Source organism: Drosophila hydei, unplaced genomic scaffold, assembly GCF_003285905.1.
Source record: "Drosophila hydei strain 15085-1641.00,03,60 unplaced genomic scaffold, DhydRS2 tig00000001-arrow-pilon, whole genome shotgun sequence".
In the NCBI taxonomy this organism is placed as follows: domain Eukaryota; kingdom Metazoa; phylum Arthropoda; class Insecta; order Diptera; family Drosophilidae; genus Drosophila; species Drosophila hydei.
Genome location: NW_022045643.1, coordinates 14,905,340 through 14,932,480, shown reverse-complemented (window position 1 = coordinate 14,932,480; position 27,141 = coordinate 14,905,340). Strand labels below are relative to the sequence as shown.

The 27,141-nt window shown below is 41.6% G+C and overlaps 3 protein-coding genes across 11 annotated transcripts in view; all 3 read left to right on the top strand.

Annotated features, from left to right (window-relative positions):
• The first annotated feature begins 51 nt into the window (after positions 1–51).
• On the top strand, positions 52–21,744 carry LOC111604310 (pericentrin). Of its 9 annotated transcripts, none has more exons than XM_023322347.2 (14): positions 53–502; positions 3,536–5,590; positions 5,652–6,512; positions 6,576–6,716; positions 6,906–7,145; positions 12,554–12,679; positions 12,734–13,909; positions 14,074–14,241; positions 14,883–14,906; positions 15,045–15,722; positions 17,307–17,999; positions 18,054–20,272; positions 20,343–20,453; positions 20,853–21,744. In XM_023322347.2, the coding sequence occupies exons 1-14, from the start codon at positions 476–478 to the stop codon at positions 21,190–21,192; spliced, it is 8,859 nt and encodes a 2,952-aa protein (XP_023178115.2). In that variant the 5' UTR covers positions 53–475; the 3' UTR covers positions 21,193–21,744. The 9 variants fall into 9 exon arrangements, with proteins under 9 accessions (XP_023178118.2, XP_023178115.2, XP_023178121.2 ...); XM_023322348.2 differs by lacking the exon at positions 53–502 and adding an exon at positions 2,245–2,307 and having other exon boundaries at positions 20,853–21,192; XM_023322350.2 differs by lacking the exon at positions 14,883–14,906 and having other exon boundaries at positions 52–502; positions 20,853–21,192.
• LOC111604282 (putative odorant receptor 71a) lies at positions 10,133–11,495 on the top strand. The gene is made up of 3 exons (XM_023322297.2): positions 10,133–11,046; positions 11,117–11,383; positions 11,439–11,495. Exons 1-3 carry the CDS (start codon positions 10,186–10,188, stop codon positions 11,493–11,495), a joined length of 1,185 nt encoding a protein of 394 aa, XP_023178065.2. The 5' UTR covers positions 10,133–10,185.
• Positions 21,745–22,201: 457 nt separating the features above from the next.
• LOC111604299 (synaptotagmin-5) overlaps positions 22,202–27,141 on the top strand; it is a 30,037-nt gene continuing 25,097 nt past the window's right edge. Inside the window, exon 1 of the mRNA XM_023322330.2 lies at positions 22,202–22,549. The gene's annotated coding sequence lies outside the window, so the exon portion shown is untranslated. The remainder of the gene's footprint in view (positions 22,550–27,141) is intronic.

Here is a 27,141-nt window from a genome sequence, read left to right as displayed (position 1 = left end):
GTGTTACGTGCTCCTGTGTTGATCGGCTGCACTTTGCTTTCGTGCACTTCTGGTGCTGGAGCACTTATTATTTCAGAGGAGCCGGAAGAGCCACGCGAATATGAACTAACGTATCGCGTCTTCAGTTGTCGTCGTCGTCGTCATCTTTGTCGTCTGTGTTCTAGCTTCATAGTTCAGTTGAAAGTCAATTGTCAAATCGCATCGTGTTCAACATTTTACGTAAATCTGTCTCCTACATAACCTCGCTGTGTTTAAAGTGCAGTGCAATAAACCAGAAATAGACAAACCGAACGCGGTACGCAATCGAGTCTATTTTATTTCAAAATCAAGCTCCAATAAGTACAAGAGCCGTAACCAGGCGGCCTCTACTTCACGATTCTCTAGTGGCAGAATAAATATCCAAAGCCGTCCAATTTCGGCGTCCAACTGTGGATTGTGATCATGAATGTGACCAAATAACTCAAACTCGGGCAATATGAATCTATATACCATATATGATTGGGTATGATCATTTAATAGTGCATGCGCCGCTAACTAACTCTGATATCAATTATTAACTAACTGTGAACCAAATCTTTAAAGGGCCAAACTAGAAACTGAGTGTAATGGGTTTGTGTGACTGTTTGTAACAGTCAGACGTGGGCGGCGCGGTCCCCATAAAGTATATATACTCTTGATCAGTCGATCTATTAAACACAAATCTCATTAAATACAAAACTATGATACTCGCAATTTAAAATATATTTCTTTATACCATATGCAGTACGAGCTTATTATTTATTTTGATAACTTATCCACTTATATATCAATATTACTATTATTTCATATGTATGTGTAAAAGAAGCGCAGAATGATTGCAATGTCAGCTCTTGGCAGGGTTCAGGGTATTTCCTAGTCGGTAACTCCCGAATAGAGATTTCTGCTTCCTTTCTGAACATTCTATTATTTTATATTATCTCTAGTATTGTTAAAAATTTTAAAAATTTAAATTTCATATACACATAGTCACATAAAAAACATATATTTTTCCATGATAATTTAAAAAAGATCGTAAATCTAGAGCCAAAGCTATTCCATTAAAATTGTTTTTCGGAACATATGCATATATATAAAAAAATTTCAGTAAAACTATAAGTGTAGTTGTTCCCAGATTAAATGTTTAAATGAGTTGAACCTCAAATATCATATGACCCACAATCTCTGGATAAGTCAAGTTTGATAACATTTGTTTAAACGTTGAAATAAGGGATAATATAAAAGGTTCGTAAATTCAAGTTTTGCTCAGAATAATTTAAATGATCTTTTAATAGCATATTGTAATTAAGCAATATGTTAGTAAAATGGGAAAACTAATAAACAGACTTGAAAATCTGACTTTCAAAAAGTTCTTTAATAATGCTCCAATAAATATATTTCGCTTTTTGATTTAAAAACTATTTGGCTGAGGAATATATCTGCTTAATGGAGCTGCTCTTTCGGAATTCACTGTAAATATTCTGGTGCTGGAGGATTCAGAAATTTGAAGATTGGTACTATAAAACTAAATAGATAATTAATTTAATTGATCTATAGCATTTTGATTAAAGGCAGTATCTGGATTCTTAGAAGTTGCTAAATGAACTCGACTAAAGAGAAACGTTCAACTACACTTTCTACACGTGCTTACAGAAATCGTAATAAACAATTGAACTCTTTGACCTTTCACTCCAAAAACTAAGCAGCTCAAGGCTCCCAAATAAACATTTGAATTTAGCGCGTTATCAACTGGCAGCTGCGTTACAGATAGCTGACAGCATGCGGTCTCTTTCCTTCTCGCTCTCGCTCTCGCTCTTGCTCTTGCTCTTGCTCTTGCTCTTGGCGTGGCTTGCCCGCCAACATGTTGCCCACAGAGAGACGACTTACGTTCCACATTTTTGTTTATAAATAAAAGAAATGGGAGCGCCTTTCGAACCGTTGCAAATTTTGTTGGCGCTCCCTCGTGTCTACCTTCTGTAGCTGGGCTCTCTGACTCTTGTGATTTCTTTGGATTGACTGCCTCTGTTAGAGTGCCTGATTTGAGTTGGGAATCGAGCGGACGCCGTCGTCGTAGTATTTTTATTTATAAAAGAACTTGCATTGCAGGCGGTCGTCGCAGTCGGTAGTTTGCGTCGTCGAACGTATCGAAAGATAAAAAGACGAGTGTACGCGAAGTTGTAATAAAACAAAACTGGATACATTGTATTTATATATAATAGCTGCAAAGTGACAATAAAGTTAAATTACATTCACTTGAACACTTCCAGCAATGCGACCATGAGTAAAATACATGTGAGTAGAGTTAGCTTGGAACCTTGCTGCTCTTAGCAGCTTATAGGAAAATCAGATCTGTTTATTGGGAGTGGAATAATATTATTATGTTTGTGCTGAAACCTCAACCAATATCCATTTGAGCCTAATGTGTGTCACGCCCCAATAGCTGATATTTAAAGCCGTCGCATTGACTACTGCAATTTGGCCCAATTTGGCCCGTCTCAAAATCGCGTAGGAGCAGGACAAAATTGGGTACGACACGCACGTATAAGAAAAAGAAAAGTTTTTATCGGGAACTAATGTAACCATGGTGATGACGAAACTGTTATCCCGATACGGTTAAGGGAGCCAAATTAATTTGCATAAAATTGACAAGTTCAAGGACGTCCAAGTTAACTTTTGCGGCAAGGAGCTTGCCGTTGTTAAAAGCTGTTGTAAAATTTGACCGAATGGGTCGCAGTTGGGAATTTTCAGACAGTTAGCAAAGCTATAAGAGCGACGATCTGAATTCATTTCGAATATTCCAATTGGATCTCCAGCAATAGAATTCATATTGCTGATTACCTCACCTACATCTATGAAGTGGACAGCGCTTTAATTAGTGCCCACATATGCCAATGCTTAAAAATAACTTTAATAAGGTGCAGGCGATAGGTCGTCGAGTTTATTACAAAATTTAGAAAACGCCTCAGATGTATGTTGATTCTAATTATAAAAGGGCGATCGGCAGCCAGGCGGGCAGGCAACCTGATGCGATGTGATGCGATGGCCACTGGCACAGCTGCAATCCATCAACTAGCGCCTGAGTCAGCCACACCAATTGGCATTTGCCATTTGCCAGGGCATAATATCCACTTGAGCTGAACGGCGTTTGGTGTCAGAGATGCAGGTCAATTGGCTGAGTGACTATTGCCTAATCAATGTTTTCAAGAACTGATCATTCTTTCTTATTGTGTGCATTAGACTAAAAATCGTTTCGTAGTCCCATAATCCCAGCAAAGCGTCTGCCGTTGTTGTGTTCTGAAATGAGGTGACATCTTTACGAAAATGAAAATGAAAATGAAAATGAAAACGAAAATCGAAATGAGTTTATTGTGCCGTCGGACCAAAAATGTCACTGGCAACTGGGCCAAGAAGAAATCTGTGAATTAAGCGATTTTACGTATACATAGATATATTTATATACATATTTAATTTTGTTTAGTATTGTAAATGTAGTACGAGTAAACAAATGTCTTCATTACAGATCACATCGCTGCTCCGCACGGGCAGCGGCAGCGCCTTCTACAAGGCAATCGAGGCACCGGAGCAGGCAGCGGCACCATCCACAGCTATCAATCTACAACAACAATCACATATACAGCCGGCAGCCAATTGCAACTACGCCGTACAGAATGTGGATGTTGAGTTTATACCGACATTGAATTTTTTGTTTCAAGCTTCAACCTCAGCCAGCAACAAGCCACCAGGCAGAGAACAAAAGCACGGGCGTCAGCAACATGTTGCTTCGGATTGTTCCGGCGGAAAATCTGAGGATGATAATGAATCGACGCATACATATATAATCTCCAGAAGCAGCTTTACGGAAATCACGAGCTCAAGCAGCACACCTTACGCGGTCACATCTACAGACACTGCCGAACTACTGAGGCAGCAAAACAATCTAAGTCTTACCGAGGACGACCAGACGGTTTCTTCATTCAGTATTGAACCGCCTACGAGTTCCATGTCTATTGAAATGGCCGATCAACAGAGGTGCGCCACGACAACGACAACGACGACAGCGACAACAGCAAAAAGCTCTGCAACAAATAGCGGCTTGATGGCTCTAAGAGGAGCCACACAAACCACCGCCACAACTACAACTAGCAGCAGCATAGAAGAAGATATTGAGGAAGCGATTGAGATTAGCGAGGTAGAAGAACAATTACATTCGAACATCGAGTCGCTGTCCGAGGTATCTGAAAAGAACCCAGCAAAGCTTAAGCAGCCAACATCACAGCAGACTTCGAAGTCTGAAAGTAGCGAAGAAGCTGCACAGTTCCGCATTGATGATGTTCAACTGTCTGGTGGCCAATTGGCCCAGCATTTTCTGGCCGATGAAGAAAGTGATGACGATGATCATCATGAACCACCAAATAGTCACAAGGATCAAGCAACAGCGACCGACGAGGACCATGACGATGATGATGACGGTGACGATGACGATGACTTTGATATTAGCCTCCCACTGGATGGGCGTAAGCCATTGCACTCCCGTCATGAAGATCTTGTAGACCAGTCTCTCCATAGACACGATGAGGGCGAAAGTCTTAGCAATCAAAGCACCACAGATGATGTGTCTGATTTCGTAGATGAGCTGCATCAGACCACGGAATCGGCAATGGAACCCCAAAATGCACAATCGGGTAGTATTGCAGCTAGTACAATGGCATCGGTCCTTTCGGAGGCAGCCGAACCCGAGTCAAAGCTGATGGAGAGTGAATTAGAAATAGACGTTGACCCACGCAGCGAGCAGGATCATTCTATGGAAGAAATTGTTGCTACCAATGAGTCCATAGAAATATCCTACAATGCAGAAGAGGGACCCCCTACCAACTCGCTGTTAAGTTCGCCGCAGAAATTAAAAGTTTCAGATATGGCAGAGCCAGCAGAAACACATTCTGTGAAACAATTAAAGCTACCAGAAATGCAGAAACCTCAAGTAGTCGACCACAAAACTGAAAATGTTAGGGAAACACTTCGTCTACAACCAGAGCCACTAGATAAGACTATTCTGGACTTTGAGGACGATGACGATGAGGATGATGAATGCTCTATGAAACTATTAAAGCTGCGCTTAATGGCCATGAATCAACAGACCCAATTGGATACCGGTGCCAAAGGCTCACCTACGGAGTCACCAGTAACACAAGAAGCTGGAAATATGGAGCTTAAGCAAATGGAACGCGTTCCGCTGACGGAGTTCAGCAAAGACGTACTGGAGGATATTACAGAAGAGAGTGAACGCCTTTTATCAATGAGTACCGTGGCTGAAGATCCGAAATCTCTGTCCATGGAAGAGTCAAAAACCTTACAAGAAAGCAAGGTCGGAAGTAATTCAAGTTTGGTGAGCTTAAACATGCTGAAACAGCCGGAGACCAAGGCTCAGGATCCACACTCACAGCTGGCTTCACTGAATCTGCAACTCGAAGCTGCTTGTCACGAGTCCAGCGCGGGCCCGGCATCTGCGAGGGACAGCAGCTCATTAGTGACTAACTCCACAGAGTATCGCACCTTCATAGAGGAGTTTGGTGCGCCGGTAAGAAATTATAACGTCTTAGCTGTCAGCTCAACTAATTACGTTTAATCCTTATCCATAGACACTCGACATCTATGTGGAATTAAAGCGTCGCGACGACATAATTGCAAAGCTCACGAACTCACTGCAGCATTCGTTAAACGTACGTGGCCAACTACAATCGGACTCTGAGAGGTTGGGGGACGAGGTGCAATCGTTACGCAAACAGCTTCACGAGGCCATCGATGCAGTCAAGCGTGTCGGAGGCTGGCCTGATCAACAGGTCAATATTGGACAGCGCATCTCTGAGATATCCATGGACCTGATTAGCGAAAGTGACGACGATCTGGAACGCAACTTTCTTACCGACCATGAAGGGGATCGGGTATCTCGCAGCTCACGTGAGCGTCAACTTTCGGTACCGACTGACGACTTGGGCGTGGAACCTTTACCTCCCGAATGGCCGCCCGCTTTCAGCAAACAAATCGAACAGTTCCAAAAATGTTTACTGCCTGGCGAGCTGCGCCCGTTTCTATTGGTGCAACGTAAGTTTGACGACTATCTGTCGCAGAAGCTGGCGGAGTGCCGGGACCAGTGTGCGCAAGAGCTCAAGATCAGTCGAGATCAATGGGAGAGTGAGAAATTGGCTAACGAGCAGGCGCAGCATGTGGCACATACTAAGCAAATGGAGGAGCTACGCAAATACTTTGAACATCGGTGCGCCGATCTAGAGAAACAGTTTTCCGACGACGTTATCTCGCATAGGTCTCAGCATCAGGCCGGGGACAGTTCCTCCGAGTGCTCGGAGGTTGATCAACTGCCGGACGAGATGGCTTCAAAGGATTCATCTCCACGCAAGCGCAAGCGCGCTGAACTGCTTCTCAGTCCCAGCCATCGTCAAATAACACCCAGTGGCATTGATTCCAAGGAAACTAAAGAGAATGTGAGTAAGCAGTCAGTAAAAGGCAGAAAGGCAGAACATATTTATGTTGTAAATGCATTTTAGATTTCGCAGGAAATGGCGGATCTTAAAATATTCTATCAATCACATATTGATGAACTAAAGCGGTCCCATAAAGAAAAGATTTGCAAACTGACGGAACGTTTAAAATTCTACGAGCGACACCAATCAGAGGATGATTATTTGGTAAGTTGTCTAGGAATATACTGCACGTCCGAATACATATAAATAACAAAAATGTTGTATGTGTTCGAATAACCCATGTTTTGATTACCTGATCAATTGCTAACTGCATGTTTCGTCATGATCGCTTACTTTTATAACCCAATAAACAATTTACTACCTGACAACTGCCGCAATAACTAATCTGCACAGCCCACACAATGCAAATCGCCTACTACCTGCCAAAAAGTTCATCAAGATATATTGGAGGTCGAGCCAGCTGCTGCACAGAATGCGAGCAATTCTCTAATTATCATTGATGAGGATGAGTTGAACTTGAACAACGAATCACAGGTGATTCAACGCATCATCGAGGAGTATGAGCGACGCCTGCAGGAGCAGTTGACGCTGGCTCGCCAAGACATTGCCACCGAGCTCGAAAAACAGATACAGGTAAGGTATGGGCGAATGCATGCATGCATGGAACGCTCTTTGATCATTTTACTTCCTTAAATATATTCTGCATGCTGTGTGATTCACCAAGCTTCGTCTGTAATTCTCAAAACTAAAATTGTTTCTCAATGGAAATTTCGGCCTACCTCTCCGTTCGCTGCTTCTGCGACGCATACCGCACGCAAAATCTACAAAATGTTGTCAGGACGCCAATAACGAAAAAGCATGCGAGCGTGCTCTAGTTATGAGTAGCCGACTCGTACATACCCATTGCTGTGCCTCAGTTGTAAACGTAGCTTAATATATTAGGTTCTTTTTTACAAAAGGGAAAATATGCTGCATTCTGAGTGTTCAGTTCTTTTGTTCTTTGACCGTACGATGAAATGAAGTAACCGAGAATCAATTTCAATTTTATCGAATGTTGCTGACTGACTTGAAGTTGGGTACATAGTAAAGGAAGGATTTTACCCAAATTTTTGGTGACATTAGTCACAATTTCATTTGTCACTAAGATATGTTAAATTTACTACCCTAAAGACCCCTTTTACTCAATTGATGTTAGATTATATATGTGAAGATCATTCGCAGTTAGCTGACACAAATTAGGTATTGGAACATGAATTTTCCCGATTTCCTTCACTCTTCATTCAATTGGCATGCCATTAAAGTAAATATGTTCTTGAAGTATCTATTTTTAATACCAATGTCAACAAATCCAGTCGAATGCGAACATCTGTCCCTTCCCTGCGGTTGCTTCCAGGCTCTACTATCAACACATGCAAAAAGCTGATGAACGTGAAATAATTGATAAAAACAATTGTATAATAAACAAGTTTTTCATTTTAAAAGTAAGTCGATAATGCACTACAACTAAATCTGTGTCACAATTGGGCATGTTCTCAAAAATATATTTTCTTCTAGATTGAGCACATACATACATAAGTACATCATGCGTATGCATGCATGCAAATGTGGTCTTTGTTTGTTTGTCAACAGAATTTAGCAGACGTTTATTCTTCATTTTTTGGCTGTAAGATATACGTATATGTATATATATATATGCTGCCTTGTATCGTTGTTCGAGTACTCAGCATTTGTTGATACATACAAATTTATAGCAGAGACCAAACTCATAAATAAAAGTGGAGAATACATCCATTTCATCCAATAAAGTCCGGCCGGAAGTACTGAGGGTGGACCGGCTTAGAGTTAATTAACTCCGTTGAGTTGGTATATTTGAAAGTGTGGAAAACATGTAAAATTACATGCATATGTCACACACACAAGCACACTTATCATTATATAATTCGCGTAAAACTGAGTGAAATAATATTGAGGCTGTTCAAAATTAACGAACATAAATTTATATTAATGCAGCACAAATACAAATGCAAGCACATAAGAGGGAAAGCAAGCAGAACACCGCGCACTGCTTTGTTGACATATGCTCTCTCTCGCTGGCTTTCTCTCTCACTCTCTTTTTACTCCCTCTCGATCATGCCGAAGCATCGTCGGTGACGATCTTTAATAAATAGCCTGTTGCTTGAGTCGCCTGCTCAGTCTTTTCCGTTACTTCAAGGCGGACGTGTGTGTTTCGTCGGTTGGTATACAAGGTGCCGAATTATAAATATATAACCAATACATATATGAACATACACAAGCATATATTCAAACAGTAGTGCTCATATTTATGCATACACGCGTGTCTATAAGTGAATTAACATAAAAACATGTGCGTTCAAGAGATGATGAAGTATTTTGAATAAGTAAATTTGAAAAAAAAAAAACGTTAAATCAACAGAAGCGCAAAAACATATACATACGCAACACATGTATATATGCATGTATGAACAAATTGAGTTGTTATTGTGATCAAGTGCTATACATCTGAATTAGTGTGCGTAAAGTCTACAAATAAATATACACACATGCATATACATAGGAACATGCAAACACTCATTAATTAAATCTTATGTGTGTGCGAACTCACCCAAATCAGTTACGATTCAAATTTAACGCCTTTATGGTTGGCGTCTTTCTAAAAAAATAGTAGCATACATACATGCACACAGGAAGATTTTTTGGATTGGAGAGAGCTTAAAAAAAGTAAGAATATTTTAAAACGAGTTTAATTTAAGAACGTTGCTACCACTATTGCTAGCCCACTGAAAGGGACTGGAAGCGTGGCCACTCGAAAATTATAGTACTTACAAATCGTATTATTCCATGTTCTAGATTGCAGCACCGAATTGAGTAGAGTCATCTCTGCTCACTTCCTATATCGATCAGCTCTGGGGACATGATAATTCCGTAATTTGTATGTCTCCCAGTTTAAGAGACATATAGAGACCATATTTCTAAAATTGGCCATCTTTAAAATTGATTCCAATGCCCGCAGCCCCATCCAGCAAAACTCAGTCAACTCTATTCTGAGTTTAAGTGTAAATCTTTATCAGTAGGTGTATGCATTTACTTAGCCTATATATATGATTGCGCGTATTGTGACTGCCCACAAAATTCTTAGGAATAGGTTTAATCATACAAATCTCTGATACATACGCTGATAGATTGATATGTAAATACTTTGATGTTTTGACGTAAAACGAGTCGTTGCCCTTTTCCAAAAACCATAAACACTTTTTTCTGGCTGGTCGCAGTCGTGGCATGAGATGTTATTTTTGTGTAAGGCGCAAATATTTTGGTTGCTTTGGTTGGTTTGGTTGGTGCCTATTTTGGAAACTTGTTCTATTTTTAATACGACACTCGGCTCGGATACTCATTCCTAATTTTCCAATGTGCATTGAAATCTTTCTCTTTGGGAAACGGAATGCATTCGTGCTAACCCAACCCTCTAATGCTGATACTGATACTGATATCGATTTTTATATTAACCAAAATTTCTAATTGATTTTTAATTGAAATGGTTGGACGCCCATCAAATTAAGCAATTTGTGAGTCGATTGGGATTGGGCCCGGCTGGTCTCCTCTATATAAAGCCAACTAATCGGGTTTGCCAATCAAAGTAAACCGAACAACGGTCATGGGCTTAGACAATATAAAGGGTTCGCGAGTTTTGGTGCGAAATCTTAAGTTTTGCAGGCTGTGGCCCGATCCCAGGTCAACTCCAACCACGGCCACGTCTACGTCCGCACCATGGGGCAGATTTTTCCGATTGCTTCAGTCATTTGCTATACATTTCTTTGTGACCTTTACGTTCACGGCTATGATGTGGATGGAGGCCTTAAGCAGCGACGATTTCGAGCACTGCACAGATGTTCTTTTTATCACTCTGACGATGACGAGTCTGGTGGCCAAGATTTTCAACAACTGGCGTCATGCTAAAATTGCTCGCGATCTACTTGAGGAGTGGAGCGTCAGTCCGCAGTTTAAAGTTCGCTCTGGTGCGGAGCGTGAAATGTGGGAGCGGGAACAGCTTCGGTTTTCACGCGTCTCCCTCCTGTACAGTTTCTGCAGTTTGGGCGTGGTGCCATGCATCTTCATATCCTCGGCATACAACTATCCAAATGAATTGCCATTTTTGGTATGGGTTCCCTTCGACTGGCAGAGGCCTGGTACATTCTGGTCTTTATTCGCTTATCAACTATTTGCGGTGCCTTTTACTTGTCTATCCAACTTAACTTCGGACTTGCTTAACTGCTACCTAATGCTGTATGTTTCGCTCTGCCTTAAGATGCTGGGCATGCGCCTGGCTGCACTTGCTACAGCAGAGCAACGCGACTCGGAGCTTCAACTGCGTGTTCAGTTGTTGGAGCTTATTGCGCTTCATAGGCGCATCAAGGTGCAGGCCAACATGATTCAGACTTTCATCTCAAAGAGCACGCTTATTCAGATCTTACTGAGCGCCATAATATTGTGTCTCTCCATCTACCGATTGCAGATGGTAAGTGCATACTCTCCTGTCACGTCTCCTGTGACATTGTGTATCATAGAACCTAATTGTTGCTCGCTAGCTCAACGTATTCCAGGCACCGAGCATCTTTGTAGCTATGGCCCAGTATCTGTTCGCGATGACCATGCAAATCTTCTTGCCTAGTATTTATGGGAACGAAATTACCCATAACGCCGATCGGCTGCCAACTGCACTGTACAGTTGTAATTGGCCAGATATGTCCTGGCAAATGCGTCGTTTGATACTGTCTTTCATGATATACCTAAACCGTCCTATGGTACTTCGAGCCGGTGGCTTCTTTGAAGTGGGCCTTCCACTGTTCACCAAGGTACAAATAGCTTTCCTACATCAGATATTCGATCTATCCTTATTTTTTATTCTAGACCATGAACCAAGCTTACAGTCTCTTGGCCTTGCTCCTAAACGTAAACAGCAAATAAGAAGGAGCGGAGATAAATCTGCATGAAATTAATAATTCAAATAACTTTGTAGTTTCAACTAAACCAATAAAAGTAGATTGCGTTCTTTGTGTTTTTTAAATGTTTTAATATATATATATTACATAACATATAAAATAATATATAATAGTACGTTATGCGACTTTGACTGGAGTTCAATTTACTAGAGTAGGGTGTGTATGGAGTAAGGACTGCAATGCCCGACCGTCTGCCCTTGTCCTTGGCGGAGACTCGAGGGACCCGTCTCTAGCCATGTATTTTAGATAAGGACTCCACATTTTAATTACTTCTGCGTACTATGCAATGTGACTCTCACTTTTTCCCGCTCTTTCTTTCTCCCATTAAACCTTTTGAAGAGGTTATGCCGCTATATATATGTTGAATATTCAATATTCAATATTCAATACTAAATATTCAATATATATTCAAACATTTCTAAAAAGTTTTGCTCTTCAGAAAGTTTAGTTTGTTATATAGGGTATATGTTAAGTTGAAGAGATTAAAAATGCAAGAAAATCGAAATAAATAAACAAATTAATCAGAGTCTTAATACTCTAGAAATTATTAATCAGTAAGGAGCATAACCTCAGTGCCAGAGATAACGAATAGAGATTCTGATCGACTTGTAATTTAAATTATATGTATATATATTAAATACACATTTATGTAAGTAAAAGAAACCAGATTCGAACATTCCTTTGCCATAATTGTGATATGTTTATTAAGATTTATGTGGCACCCTTGCCCCTTCAACAATCAAACCGGCTTGTCGATGGCGTTAAACAATAAACAGCATCAGACACCCGCACAGTTTGTTTTCCTCTCCGATGTAGGATGTAAATAAAGAGTGAAAACTTTTACATGCAATTGAAAGGCATTTCTCTGCAGCGATCATGTAAATTGTTTGCTTTCATATGACTCTAATGAATAAATATTGGCAGACTATGCCAGCTATGATGTTTAGCCTTTACGTATATGCAATATGTCTGCAACTGTTCTTTGTTTACAATATTGATGTCCTCTATAAATTGGTTTTTTAGAGTTTGTTGTCGGAGTGCGCAGTCGACGATCAGCACTGGCCCAAGGAACTGATACTGTTGCGAGAGAAGTTTACGGCCAAGAGTCAATTGGAAATAACCCAGCTGAATATAAAACATGCCGAAGAGGTAAGTTACTGAAATTGGCCTTTGCAATGTCTCTTACAGCTGTAATCCTAATAGATGTCACGAATGAAACTGGAATATGAGAAACAGCTCAACCGCAGGAATAAGCGGCACTTGACGTTCGATGCGGGACGCAACTTGGAGCACATAATAAGCGAGCGAGATGGCTTACGGCAACTATCGAAAAGTTTCCGCAGCGTGCTCTGTCGCTTGGCCAAGTGTGTGGCAAACTGCGAGGGCGACCTCAGTGCCACGCTATCGGAGGAAATGCAACGCATACTAGTTCAGAGTCGCAGTCAGGAAGGTGGCGAGGATGTGGATCACACGTTGAGTAGCTCCTTGCTGCAGGGCTCGTTCAACAGCACGAAGCACTTGCGTCTGGTCCCAGATGTGCACAGTCTATTGGAAGTGGTTGAGGATCCATATCTTGTGCAATTTATAGACAGCAAAAACAACGATGATCAAAACGATTACTTTGATCTGGGGGACTGCCTTAAGCGTCTCAAATCAGAAGCCGCCTACCTGCTGCAGCTATCTGAGGATCTGGAGAGGCAGCGTGCCAATGAATCTGTGGAACGGCAGGACGAGCCAGAGAAACAGGAGCTAGAACTGTGCTGTGAAGCCGAGGATGGGCTAAAGACAACAGCCCCATTGCCGCCTACTAAACAACAGTTGCTCCATGAATTGCTGCGTACTAACTCGCTAAACGACCAGAATCTCGGCGTGGCACATCAGCGGAAGTCTAGCAATGGTGCACAGATGACCAAGACGCACAGTTCGCTGCCGATTGATTTGCAACAACAGTCGGGCAACGCTTCGGAACTGAGTTTTCAGCTAGTAGAGCTAAACAACCGATTGATCAAATCGGAAGCAGATCGACAGAATTTGCAGCAACAGCTGACGCACACCATCGACCGCAATGCGGAGCTAGGCCAGGAGCTACAGGCATTGCGCGATCAGTTGTCGCAGTTGAACTCGCTAAATCATACAGATTATGCCGAAGGTTACGGTCTTGGGGACATGAAGAGTGCGCAGATTCTGGATCAGTCGGCGGCCAGCTTCGTACAACTCCAAGAGAGGGCACGCCATTTGTTGACATCGCCCACTCAACAGCAGTCCCAGGAGCCGGGTAATACAACGGTTGTATTACTCCAGATGATAGAGGACTTCTGCCGCGAGGGTGATAAGGTGGTAGAATCCGGCAAGAAGGATCGCGAGGATCTTCAGTCACAGGTAAGCTATTCTTAAGATAATATCCCATATGTGCCATAAATATATCAATAGATATGTCGAGTGTCTAACGCATGATCAGTAGAAACTCGCTGAACGCGTCTAGAGTAAGCAAAGTATAAGTCTAGGTTCTATTACCTCCCATCCATGCTATACCACAACCATAGATCGATACCGCCGACAAGCAGCTGAAGGCGACCCGCCAGTTCCTGGAAGAACAGGCCGCTGAACGCGAACAGGAACGCGATGAGTTTCATCGTGAGATCGAACGGTTAAAAGTGCAGCTACGTGAAAAGGAAAAGGAACGCAGCTCTTTCGCCAATGCCTCTGAGGAGGTGAGTGCCCTGTCCTGTCAAGGGTCTTTCCGTCACATATATATATATACATATATATTTTATGCCTATGATTTGGAATTGGTTAAATGTTCATTTTTATTTATTTTCTGTTTGGTTTGATAATGGGTTTCTTCTTCTGGACTATTTGCTGATTTTATTTTGGTGTCTTTGTAATCTTACGAATCTAGTCTCTAGAGATCAGGTCACTTTCTACTTAATTGCACTGGTTCTTAACTACATTATTTCATATTATTATACACACACGTGCACACAAACTAATTTGTTTGCTTGACTTATTTTCGAATAGAAAACTTACTTTTATGCCATATTCAAAATACAACCTAATAATAAGCATTCGGCCACCCCCTGGTGTCATTTTGTATTTAATATCGAAGTCAAGGGCAGCACGATTGTCTGCTTTATGTATATTTCGTAAGCATGCGGTAATGTATTTATAGATACTACGGAAAATGATCATTTCTTTTCGAAATTGTTTACCTTGAATATCCCTGAATGCCTAACTCTAATTTAAGCCCTTAGCATGCACTAACATTAATAATAACAATCTAATATATTCCCAATGTACCTAAACAACAATAACTCTGCACCTGAAATCAATTGCACCACGAAAACAATTTAAGTTACGGCGAGTGAAGGAGGCGCATGTAAGTTGTTAACTAACTACAGTTACGTGTTACAACACGGAACGAGATCCACGCACCACATTTAGTTAGCTAGATACAAAAAAGATTTTCAGTTAGATCTGCAAATTAATGGAATGTCTGTGTGATCCCTTTTAATAGTACGCCATTCTGGAGACGCAACTTCGTGAGGTAAACCAGCAGCTGGGTGACTCCAATGGCAAACGGGATAAATTGGAGACGGAGCTGAAGGCGTCCATCGATAAGATCTTTGTGCTGCGCGAGATTATTTCGGAGCTGGAAACGCAGGTGCAGACTAAGGCGCTCAATGAGCAGGTGCTGGACGAGAAAGCCAAGCAGCTGGAGGATTATATACAAATACAATTGCGCTCTAACGATGCGCTCACGCAGGAGGTGCACAGTCTAAAGACTGACATAGGCGAGGGTTACCAGACGCGCATTCGCCAACTAGAGGACAAGCTACAGCAGGGGCTGCCCTCAGCCGAAGCAACCTTGGTATTTAATCAGATGGCCGAGCAACTGCTTCTGATTGAAACCACTCTGGATCAGAAAACCAAAACACTGGAATCCCTTCACAACTCCAACACAGCCTCCAATTCGTGCAGTCTTAGCGCCACAGAGGATGTGTCCGCCCACGGTTACAACAGGCAGCCAACGGACGCACACACAGCTGATGGTTCACCCAAACACTCACTGACAGTGGAGGGAGTGCAGCGCGTGGTCGAGAAACTGGATAAGCATACGCGGGTGGAGGAAGCCGCAATCAAGCGTATACGTGATCTGGAAATGCAAGTCAGCCAAATGCGTAGTGGATGTGTGGTGAGTACAGACAAACCTATAGAGCTTTTGTGGTGAATAATCGGTATAGGTTATTGTCTTCGCTTACACTTATTAAAAATATGTACCCAAGGTGTAATCATTTTCAATACATTTTCTGAGTTGTCATAGCGCGACCTAATCATTCAATTTCCATAAATTTGATAATTTGATATTAATGATTGTATGTATCATTGTATCATAGTTACCACAGTTTTCGAAGCACTGTGCTGTATTGTGAGTTTTTGTGGCTTATTAAATTCGGACAGTTCTAGATGGACTGTACTATAATTTCGTTTGAATGTGTGCTACTCTACCAATATAAATTTCTTTTAATAATCAGATATATGTTTAGTTCAGTGTTTTATATAGTTACCAAAGTTTTGAGGCACTGTACTTTAATGTGTACCTTTTGTGTACCTTTACACACAGTTTTAGATGCACTGTGCTATAATTCGGTTAAGCGGTGGTACAATCGAAAAGTTTTCGATGAGCCATGTTAATGGTTTTGTCATTACAGATTGGTTTTAGATGCACTGTGCTATAATTTCGGTTGAGTGCTATGGTAAAATCGAAAAGTTTTAGATGTGCCCTGCTAATGGTAACAGTTTGACGCATTGTAGAATCATTCCAAGAGCTTAAATTTGAATGCCAGCGTTCTTCAGCTCTCAGTTTGTCAGTTGCCAACAGAGTGTCTTCCGCTGCGTACATTGAGATAATTGAGTTCGGTTGACTAGTACAAAAATAAACACAATTTATTTAAAATTTTAAATTAATAAAAATGACAAATTGAAATGTTGTTGCGCTCAAAAGATGTGCCCAACTTCACCATGGTGCCGCCCATTCGAGTGAGTTTCTAAATCAGTTGGAATGCGTAGTCTGGTTTTTATACTTCCAAACCAGCGTAGACAAGTGGTGCACAATTGAAACTCAATTGGTACAAATACATAAACAAATTCATATGAATATGTATGTGACATATGTGGCTGTATATGTGAAATATAACGTTTAACAAGGTTAGCTAGGTACACAGGCAAATGCATATACACCTGATACAATTTCCTACCTATTTATAGGGAATGTTCGAAAAATGGAACAGGCTGATCCACATATTTTCCCAGTTTGTGCCATTTTTGTAGCACCTAAATGCTCACTGCTTCAAAATAAATCTTTCGAGGGCTCATTTGACACACCTCGGGTCTGCGGCTGTCAGTTGAGTATTCCCGGTTAACTATTCCTTCACTGTGTTTACATTATGCTGCAAGACAAGACAAGACAAGAGCCTCGTCGAAAGATGAGATGGCGCTCGTAGAGGACAGAGACGGTTTCAATAAACTTCTTTGTTGCCAGCAGTGGGTAGCCGCTTTAAATAATACAAATACAAATACAAATGCAAATAAAGACCCAGAGTAGAGTGGAGATGTGTATTTCAGCATCATTGTGCTGCATCATTTGAAAATTGTTCAATTTATCTTAATTGAAGTTGGCAAGGGTTGGGACGCGTAGATGAGATCAGTGGATCGGTCGTTGACTGCTGCTACCCAGCGTATGATTTAAAAAAGCTGACCTGATCTTTTGCATTTGCAGGAGTTGCAGCACGAGCGTGACTCGTTGCAGGGTCGCATTGATGAGCAGACACATCGTATTTCAACGCTGCAGAAGCGTCTGGAAGAGCAGCGACAGCGTGCCGAGGAGCTTCATCGCGCGGGCACGTCTGATCTCAATACACGTATTCACGAGCTTCAGAATGATGTACGCAATCTTAGCGAGCAGCTGTCCGCTCGCGATAAACAAATGGCCACAATGCAGCAGCAATTGCAGCGCAGCAAAGACGAGATAGTGCGCCTTGAAACCGACCTTGCAACGCGCCCACAGCCAGATCGCAGTCTAGTTGAACGTTTGGAAGCAGAGATGCTGCAGAAGGGCAACGAGTTGCAAAAGCTCAGGGAGACAATGCGCACGGAGATGATCAACCGCTTAGCATTGCCTGATCTAATGGAAACTATGCTGGCCGATAAGAACGACGAAATTGACCATTTGCAGGAGCAATTGCAGGCGAAAGAGCGTGAGTTACAGGCGGCCAAGGACCTCAGCCAGGCTTCCTCTCCAGCTGCTGGCAAACAGGATGCGAGTACTAAGCACAGCGCTCGAACACTTAGCGATATTGGCTCGATCACAGAGTTCCCTGAACCGGATGTCGACCGACGGGCAATGTGTCGCAGTCTCAATGCTCCACTTCAACTGCCTGAAGCTGCGGGCGGAGTCTTCCAGCAGACAATGGTGAGTGAAGTCTTAAGGGTTGTTGATTGTTTAATAACAATCGATTTCGTGCAGGATATTTCAAAGGTCGCTGCCGCGAATCTCACGTACAACCGCACAGACGACTTAACTGAATTTGTGGTGGCCCATCCCGTCAATACTTTTGAGCACCCGCACTACTTTCAGGATCAAAAGGCGACCGGCTTGACCACTGCAATCAGCGGGGACCTTACACCGGGCTTGGTGCCGCGACAAATTAATTTCTCGAATCTAACAGAGGACTCCAAGCTGAAGACGCCAAGCATGTTAATGCAGACACCTGAGCTGCCCAAGGCAATGCCGTCGCCAGAGCTGCAACAGCTGAAGCAGAAGCTTTCAGCCCTAGAAGAGGAGAAACATAAACAAAGAATCGAAATGGAGGAAAATATTTTACAGCTGCAAGAGCAACTCTCGCGTGAGAAGAACCAGGTGGAGAGGCAACAAAAGCTACTTCAGGACCACGAGGAAAGTGAGCAGAAATATAAGATTCGTGTAGACTCGCTCGAGAATAAGATTCTGGAGACTGCCGCCCAGGAGGCTGCTGATCGAGAGACTTTGCGAAAAGAGCTAAACTTAGTAGGCGCAGCGCATGCGCAATGCGAGCAACAATATAAGGCAGCGAGCGCGGCTCGAAAGCGAGAGGTTGAGAGTCTTAATGCAGAAATAAGAGATAAGACTGTGCGCAATCGCGAACTGGCTGACCGGCTGCAGTTGGCACAGCAGCAATGTGAGGAGCTACAGCTACAGGTGAACGCATTGGAGCGTAATCTGGAGCGACTAAGGAACAGCGAGCAGAGCTCCAAGCAGTATTCAGTTGATGAAATCGCCCAGCAAGTGGAAAAAGAGCTTAACTACTCTGCCCAACTGGACTCGAATATACTCAAAGCTATTGAAAGTGAAGAGGAAAATAATTTGGACAAGCTTCACCACCAAAAGGAAGTGCAGACTGATGCTGATCCTTCACCTGGGAATGGGAATGGCAACGGACACGGCACCGACGACGAGAACTTTACTGGTGAACGTGATCTGCTAAACCAACTAGAGGCCGCTAGAGCTCAACTAACCGTAGAGCGGGAACAAACTGAGACGTTGAGCAAAGAGCTGCTTGTTGAGAAGCAGCATTCACAGGAAATCCAGGAACAGGATGTCCTCATCATCGAGGCAATGCGCAAGCGCCTAGAAGCTGTACTGGAGGCTGAAGATGAGCTACACAAGCAATTGGACATGGAGCGTGAGCGTTGCGATAGGTTACAAACGCAGCTTACTTCGCTGCAGCGTGCAGAGAGCCGGCGAAGCAGCGTACTCTTGAAGTCGCCCACAGACTCGCCCCGCAAATCTCCTCGGGCTGATTTCGAGTCTGAGCTGTGCGACAGATTGCGCAGTGAACTGAAACTGCTGACTGCCCAAAATGAGCGGGAAAGAGAACGATCGGCGGATGCTCAACGCAGCAGCGAGCGGGAGCGTCAACGGTACGAAAAAGAGCTCCAGGAGCGTGTCTCATATTGTGAGCGTCTTAAGCAGGAGATGGAGAAGTTGGCTCGCGACAAGGAATCGGCCGAAATGGAGCTGGAGCATTTCAACGAACGCTTGACTATGCAAGCCAACGAAATTGAGAGCTTGGAGGCGCGTATGGTTACGCTACAAGAATCAGAGACGCGTCGCGCCAACACGCGAGCTCGCCACCATCAAGAGGAGGCCAAACTGCAGGCTGAAATTCACGAGTTAAAAGCAAAGCTGTTGACTGCTGAGTCCGAAAAGAACAATCTGGAGCTCAAGGTTAACCAACTGCGCTTCGATGTGGCCCGCTCAGCACAGCGGGAGTCCAAGTTATCGGAAGCTCTGGCGCAGGCCAACGAACGCTTGGTCCATAGCATAGAGGATACAGTGCCCGCACAATTCCTGCAAAAAATGAAGGAAATCAACACATTGCTGGCGGAGAACACCCAGGAGAATAAACAGATGGCCGAAACAGTGCAGTATCTAGTTGGTGAACGAATCGCGCTGCAAAAGAAGTGCGAGGAGCTTGGCGGCAATGGAGGTGCGCATGTCAGCGAACTCGAGGAACGATGTCGGCAGCTGCTTGGCCGCTATCTGCGCGTCGAGAGTCATCGCAAAGCACTGGTCTATCAGAAACGCTACCTGAAGCTCACTCTGGAGGGTTATCAGGCAAGCGAGCAACTGGCTCTACAAAACATTGCCGTCGGAACTGGGTTGAAAGTAAACCAGCCAAAGCCCACTAAAAAGAAACTATTCAAGTGAGTTGCTCTTCGTTATACTTTTCTTGTTAGCTTCCTAATTAACACAATTCGTATTGATATCTTTCAGGACTGTCGCTCTGGCCATCATTGCCATACAACGCATCAAGTACATTGGGCGCATCTGGCACACTGGCAAACGGATTGTGAGCAAATCGATATTTACAATAACTCAGCAAAGGTGAGCAGAATTTTTGAATGGAGAACTTAAAGCGCGTATCTCTCTCAAACATATGCCGTGCATAACTACTCTCATTTCTTTACCCCGTGCAGCACTAAACTGCCTCTAGTGACAGTCAATATGAGAGTCAAATTAAGCAAAGGCGATTCCGCCCATAAGTAGATACTCATGAGGTCTGGTGCCAAAAGGTCTGCTACATTACCTTGACAGCACTCAGTTTCATTTACCACAAGCAAATTTGTTTTATTGTACGAACAAAAAGTTGCAAAATTATGAAGTACCCGTTTAGAATCTTTTTATACTGATCCTCAGTTTTGTAGTTTGATTCCACTTTGATTGGCTCTTTTATCTACTGGCACTACTTACTATGTATGCTTATTAATGGCTTTTTTCTTGCAGAGTCGGGCCGTGTCTCAATCTAAATGAGGCTCCGTCTTTACCCGTGGGCCAACAGAATGCTAGCCTCAACAGCAATTTGCCCACCAATTCTCACAATAGAGCACGTATGAGCTACGCACCAGACACACCGTCCCTCGCACCGGCCGTGAACTTTAGCACCTTACAGCCCATTGTTCTAGCTCACGACTACGCCTTGCAGACGTCGGCGGCTTTCAGCAACAACAACAACAACAATAATAACAACAACCACAAGAAAATTGAAGCGGCGCTGCCGTCGCTAACAACTCTGGACTGGACGACAACACAAAAGGCGAAAAGAGTACATTCACGGCATCATTAGGAACACATAGGAAAGCTAGAAAACATGCTCAATATATGCCATTTAGATATATCCTTCCCCTTACCCTTACAGCCATAAATAATATATGATATGTAAAGCAGTTGCCCGCGTGGCTGCTAATTGTACGTTTTAAAAATGTTGTGTAGTTATGAATTACTTGTAAGTACCTAGTTTAGAGCCAAAAATCGTCAACAAACCCAGCATCGAACATGAGTGTTAATATACCTAAAATGTACCAATTAATTATTATTTACATTTTAATAACATTATTCTAGAGTTAGTTTTACCCACTCCCAGTATTTCGTTAAATTAATTACCTAAGACATATCCACTTAAATTACCTTAATTTCGTTTAATTTGTACACCTGTAGACCTGAGTGACTGTCCTTATTGTTTTTAGGCTGATTAAAGCTAACTTATTCACATAATAAAGTGTCATTATTTTATCATTTGAATTTGTCACGTCCGGCAGCAAGAGAATGAAGCATACTTCGCATGTGCCTTAGTTGTGTGAGAAGGGCTAATGAAGCATTTAATGTAAAACTTGTAAAAATAACTCAAAAGAAGTTTTAATAAAAATATCGCTGAAAGGTAAACAAGATTACCCGATAGATTCATGAACACGTTTAGTATTCTATTATTGAGAAGCACCTGCAACAGGTTGGGAAGCAGAAGTTATTAAAGCACAGTTTTTTGAGCTGGCTCTAAATTCAAGCGGCAAACCGAAAAATCCGCAGGGATGGCTGTCAGTGCAAATTAACTCGCTAACACTGATTGCTGCACAGACAGTCGAGACAATTACGTTTCAACCTCGTTATCAAAACATCAACAGCCCAAAGCATCCGCCGGCCGTGCCCGTAATCTATGACTGATAACAGGCGAAAGCTTTTCGCCAAGCGAAGGCTAAAGGCCCCAAGGAGCTTTTTGCGAGCAACACGACTACGCTACTGGTGCCAGCATTTCTAGCATATGGCAGTAATCTATTCCGCAGCGTCTACCATTAGGCATCCTGCCGTTGTGAGAAACAGTTGGCATCTGGCAAGGCGAGAAAGGCGTTAGCTCCGGCTTCTACCATTTCATATGTGCATCGACCAAATCCAACTAAACATAAGATACAATTTAAAACAACTTACCAAGACTTAAAGTTGCCATTTTAAATGTGTTTCCATCGCAAGCTTTATCAATAAATAAAATTGACAATTATGTGACGCGTAACGTATATTTCAAACAGTTGTCATAATATGTTTTTGTAACAGCCGATGAAACTATAAAATAAAAAAAATCATTAAATCACCAAGTGTTTGTAATTTGACATTCATTTCAAGCCGAAACATCGTACTGCATTGCATATTCCCGGGTAAGTTGCAGATTATCATTACTGAAAAAGAAAGTAACTAAATACGATTAATGCATGGTGTTTTCTCAATAGAATGTAAGCTAAACTATTACATCTAATGCATATTTAATGCTTCCTTGAGAAAAGGAGAGCAAAAAATGTAATCGAGCTGCTCTGATTGCTGAATGAGACTCGACCAAAATAAAAGCAAGCAACTTGTGTAAGGTTACCTCCAGGCCAGTCGCACACTTCGCTCTGCATTCTCCGTGACACCAAACTGCCTCTTGGCTTGGCTATGCACGGAATTGTGCACTCACATAAATCCTTGATAAGATAGTCACGTTATCATCACGCATTGCGTATACAACGTTTCTATAATTTGTTTGACAATATTCGTTACGCCATGCAGATCATTTTGCTACTATATATGTATATATGTATATATATACATACGCTTTTATGACGTCAATAGGCATTTACATCTATACCATGCCGATATGTATACATATGATTTTTGCCCTAGTTATCTTTCGCTGAAGCTGACTCAGATAATCAAAGTAAACAAATTAATTGAAGTTTATTAATTAGTTTGTCATGGCTGTGCGCACTGGTACATGATTTATTTTAGTTTCCTGATTTTTTGTGTACGTGGCGTTTTCTCGCTTCTCCCCAGACTAAAAGGGGTATAAAAGCGTTGTGTAATGATTTACTTCAATCGTCCGATAAATAGTCATAACTAAAATATATATGTAGTATTCTAATATACATCTTTTATAATTGCAAAATGAAGAACACGTAATTGAGATAACATTAATCCCTACTCTGAAGATCGATCAGAAAGAGTTACTGGCAAACTTTACAAAATATATTGGATACGCTTAGACGGATCCTTGGTTGATAAATTTAATAGTAATAGTAATAAGTAATAGTAATAGTAATAAATAATAGTAATAAATAATAGTAATAGTAATAAATAATAGTAATAGTAACAAATAATAGTAATAAATAGTTTGTTAACCTGAAGCGTTAATGGTAGCAAGTTGAATCATAACTCTTGGATGTTTCATTGTAAGCAATGTCAAACACAGTCGCCAGCAGTAGGCGGATTACAAACATTATATAGAATTTATATATATATAACTCACAAAAAGTACATTTAATATACGATTGTTTCACTGTTTTCAACGTTTCAATTGGAGTCAATTAGAATACATAAGTGGACACGAAAACATTAGTTTTATTTGCACAAGTTTTTTATTTGGGAAAGTGCAGACTTGTTTTTAGATTCTTTCACGTCTATACAATGAAACACTTGTTCTAATGACAACCTATCGAAGTCGTTATTAACTTTCCTCAAGCTAAGTAAATACAGCAGAAGCTTGACGCTCGAAATTCGTACATTGTGCACGTTTCAATTATAACAATTGCTAGGGTTCAGCCAAGTTAGTTGAATCAATATCTAAGGCAAAAGTGACAAGCTCGTTTTGTGATAAAAGCAGCCAACACTGCGAATCGAAATCAGTTGAAGACAGGACTCGAAATCAAAAATGCTCTGGCTTAAATCGTTTGTATTCTTCACCTTGATGGCGTTGGTGGTGTCAGAGACACCAAATATCATTGTACGTGCACCACTTTTGCGCCAGCCTCTAATCAAGCTGGCCGTTGAACCGCCGATTGTCAGTGAACCTGTTGCCGTAGCAGCAGTGGAGGAAAATCCAGAGGAAGTGGCACCCGCAGTAGCTGGTCGTCGCATTCTGCCCTTTGTTGAGCCCCAGTACTGGCAACAGTTCGGTGCCCAGAACTATAACCCGTATAGCCCATACGGCTATAACCCATACTGGGGCGGATATGGACAGGTTAGACCCAGACGCTGGGGTCCCAGCTATTGGGGTCCTCGTGTGATGGTCACTGCCAGCCCAGTTGCACCTGTCACAGATGTCAAACAAGTTTCCAATACAAATGTCGAGGCTGTGGACTCAGCTCCGCAGGTAAACTAAGGGCTTTCCGACGACTTGTCTACCTTTTACCATGTGGAATCTTGATTTCAATAAACTACACTGTAAATGCAGCAAAGCTTTGATCAACTCAGTTCAGCCTAGAGGTTGCTAGACTCTTTGCTTTAACAATAAAAATTGTTTATCTTATCGAACAATTTGTAAATGGTCTTGCTGTCCTTGTTGAAATATCAAAAAAAGAACGTAAACAGTGCGCACCAGTCAGCCATCAAAGTCAACTGCAGAGCTTCTAACTCTGCCATATGGCGCAATATTGGAAAATCCAATCAAAATGTTAATTCGACGACAGGCCGGGCACGCTTTATGCTAAGCCCGCGAAAAAACCTGTTGGCATTGTTATGTAAAGCTCGATGGCTATGCGCCCAAACAGCGCTAGCTGGGCAAGCAGTTCCCTGTTCTTATATTCATTCACGAAGTGAATGTCTAGGGCGGGGGTACCTACAAGTAAAGGCTCCAAGTTTCACGTCTTCCCCTTCATTAATGGCGTAATGGTTTGCCTTCATACGGACAAAGGCACGAACCAATCAAATCATTCACTTCGTGAATAAGTATAAATTTTGATACATGGTAGACGATAATGATACTTATCGTTGAAAGCTCGAAGATGTACAAGCGCCTAATGACTAATGACTAATGACTAATGACTAATGACTAATGACTAATGACTAATGACTAATGACTAATGACTAATGACTAATGACTAATGACTAATGACTAATGACTAATGACTAATGACTAATGACTAATGACTAATGACTAATGACTAATGACTAATGACTAATGACTAATGACTAATGACTAATGACTAATGACTAATGACTAATGACTAATGACTAATGACTAATGACTAATGACTAATGACTAATGACTAATGACTAATGACTAATGACTAATGACTAATGACTAATGACTAATGACTAATGACTAATGACTAATGACTAATGACTAATGACTAATGACTAATGACTAATGACTAATGACTAATGACTAATGACTAATGACTAATGACTAATGACTAATGACTAATGACTAATGACTAATGACTAATGACTAATGACTAATGACTAATGACTAATGACTAATGACTAATGACTAATGACTAATGACTAATGACTAATGACTAATGACTAATGACTAATGACTAATGACTAATGACTAATGACTAATGACTAATGACTAATGACTAATGACTAATGACTAATGACTAATGACTAATGACTAATGACTAATGACTAATGACTAATGACTTATGAAAAGCAACAGTAAACAAACGCCAAAGAAACAGGGAAAATTCTTTATGCCTATAGTTGAGTGAAAGCCTGTTGAACAATTGCGGCGACAGATTGCACAGTCGCAGCTTGTATGAAGGCCGTGTGACAGACTCTGCGAAGCAGATTGGCAACAATGCGGATACCTGCCACATTTATGTGTGTGAGTGTATATGCATTTTTACGTAGCCTAGCTGAGGATCGTAGAATGTGGAATAGTGTTTTTTCAGTCTTTCAAATTTCAGCTTAAAAATTCATGATTTTGCATTACTTTTCCCTAACGAAGAAAAAGACATAAATATGCTAGCTTTGAGAGCGCAGACTTCATATGAGAACCAACAATTTCCACCAATGTAGTGCCTTTCTCTGTTGCAGTTTGTTCGTATGCCTGATTAAAAAATACAGTACATTTATGTGCCCACTTTGGAGGCGATTAACAGTCTCAATTTTTGTTAAAATTGTAACTATTGTTATAAAGCCCCACAATTGTTGAACAATAGCCCCAACATTAGACAATCATCGTCATCCTTAGACTTAGAGCTAAAATCGACCACATTTTCCAGAGGATGGCAGTGGACGTTACCATTTGGGACGCAGCAAATCGGACTATATTGATTTTGATAAATTTTTATATGACCGGGAACATCGCTTAAATGTATGCTATGAGACAACCGGATAAAAATTGCATTTTGTAGGTTGGAATCGTTGATCTCTATTTTAAATTGATTGAAAACCAAGAAACACAGCGACGAGGAATATCAGAAAAGTATAAAACTAATAAATCGCTAAGTCGTGCAGTTGGATCACCACTGCTCATCTTAACGCATGGACTATACATGATATGGTCCGCTCATTGAGGTGTGTCAAATCCGAGAATATCGATTCATGACTACATGAACGGGATTAATTCAATTGGTTTCGCTGAGCGTAAGCGTAAGCGTTGCTTCTGGCCACAAGGCAGCCAGCACAGTGATAAAGACTTGCTATTGTAGTCTGCTTAAAAGGTTAGCACCATTTATTTGCTTCTCATTTAAAAACTTTGTTTATGTGTGAGAATATAACAAATATTTTGAACAAGACTCAACCTATCACCAATTGTGCAAACTTTTTCAAGTTCTTAGGAAAATGATATATTTTTGAAATATGCCAAACCCCGAATGTAAAGTCACAGTCAGCAAATATTTATCAAACCTCGAATATTTGTGTCCGACTTGACTCCAATCAAGAAGCCAGCTGTTATTAAACAAACAATAACAACTAAATGTAATAAGATATGGCCCGTGACAGGTATTTCGATTTGTACGTATAAAAACTTGCCAAGCAGAGCTTG

Excerpts from the sequence above, each read along its gene's own strand:
- LOC111604282 (XM_023322297.2), top strand. The coding sequence starts at position 10,186 with ATGGGCTTAGACAATATAAAGGGTTCGCGAGTTTTGGTGCGAAATCTT. Across the intron at positions 11,047-11,116 it reads CCATCTACCGATTGCAGATG|CTCAACGTATTCCAGGCACC; the intron begins GTAAGTGCATAC and ends GTTGCTCGCTAG. Across the intron at positions 11,384-11,438 it reads GCCTTCCACTGTTCACCAAG|ACCATGAACCAAGCTTACAG; the intron begins GTACAAATAGCT and ends TTTTTATTCTAG.
- LOC111604310 (XM_023322347.2), top strand. The coding sequence starts at position 476 with ATGAATCTATATACCATATATGATTGG. Across the intron at positions 6,513-6,575 it reads CCAAGGAAACTAAAGAGAAT|ATTTCGCAGGAAATGGCGGA; the intron begins GTGAGTAAGCAG and ends AATGCATTTTAG. Across the intron at positions 7,146-12,553 it reads AGCTCGAAAAACAGATACAG|AGTTTGTTGTCGGAGTGCGC; the intron begins GTAAGGTATGGG and ends TTGGTTTTTTAG.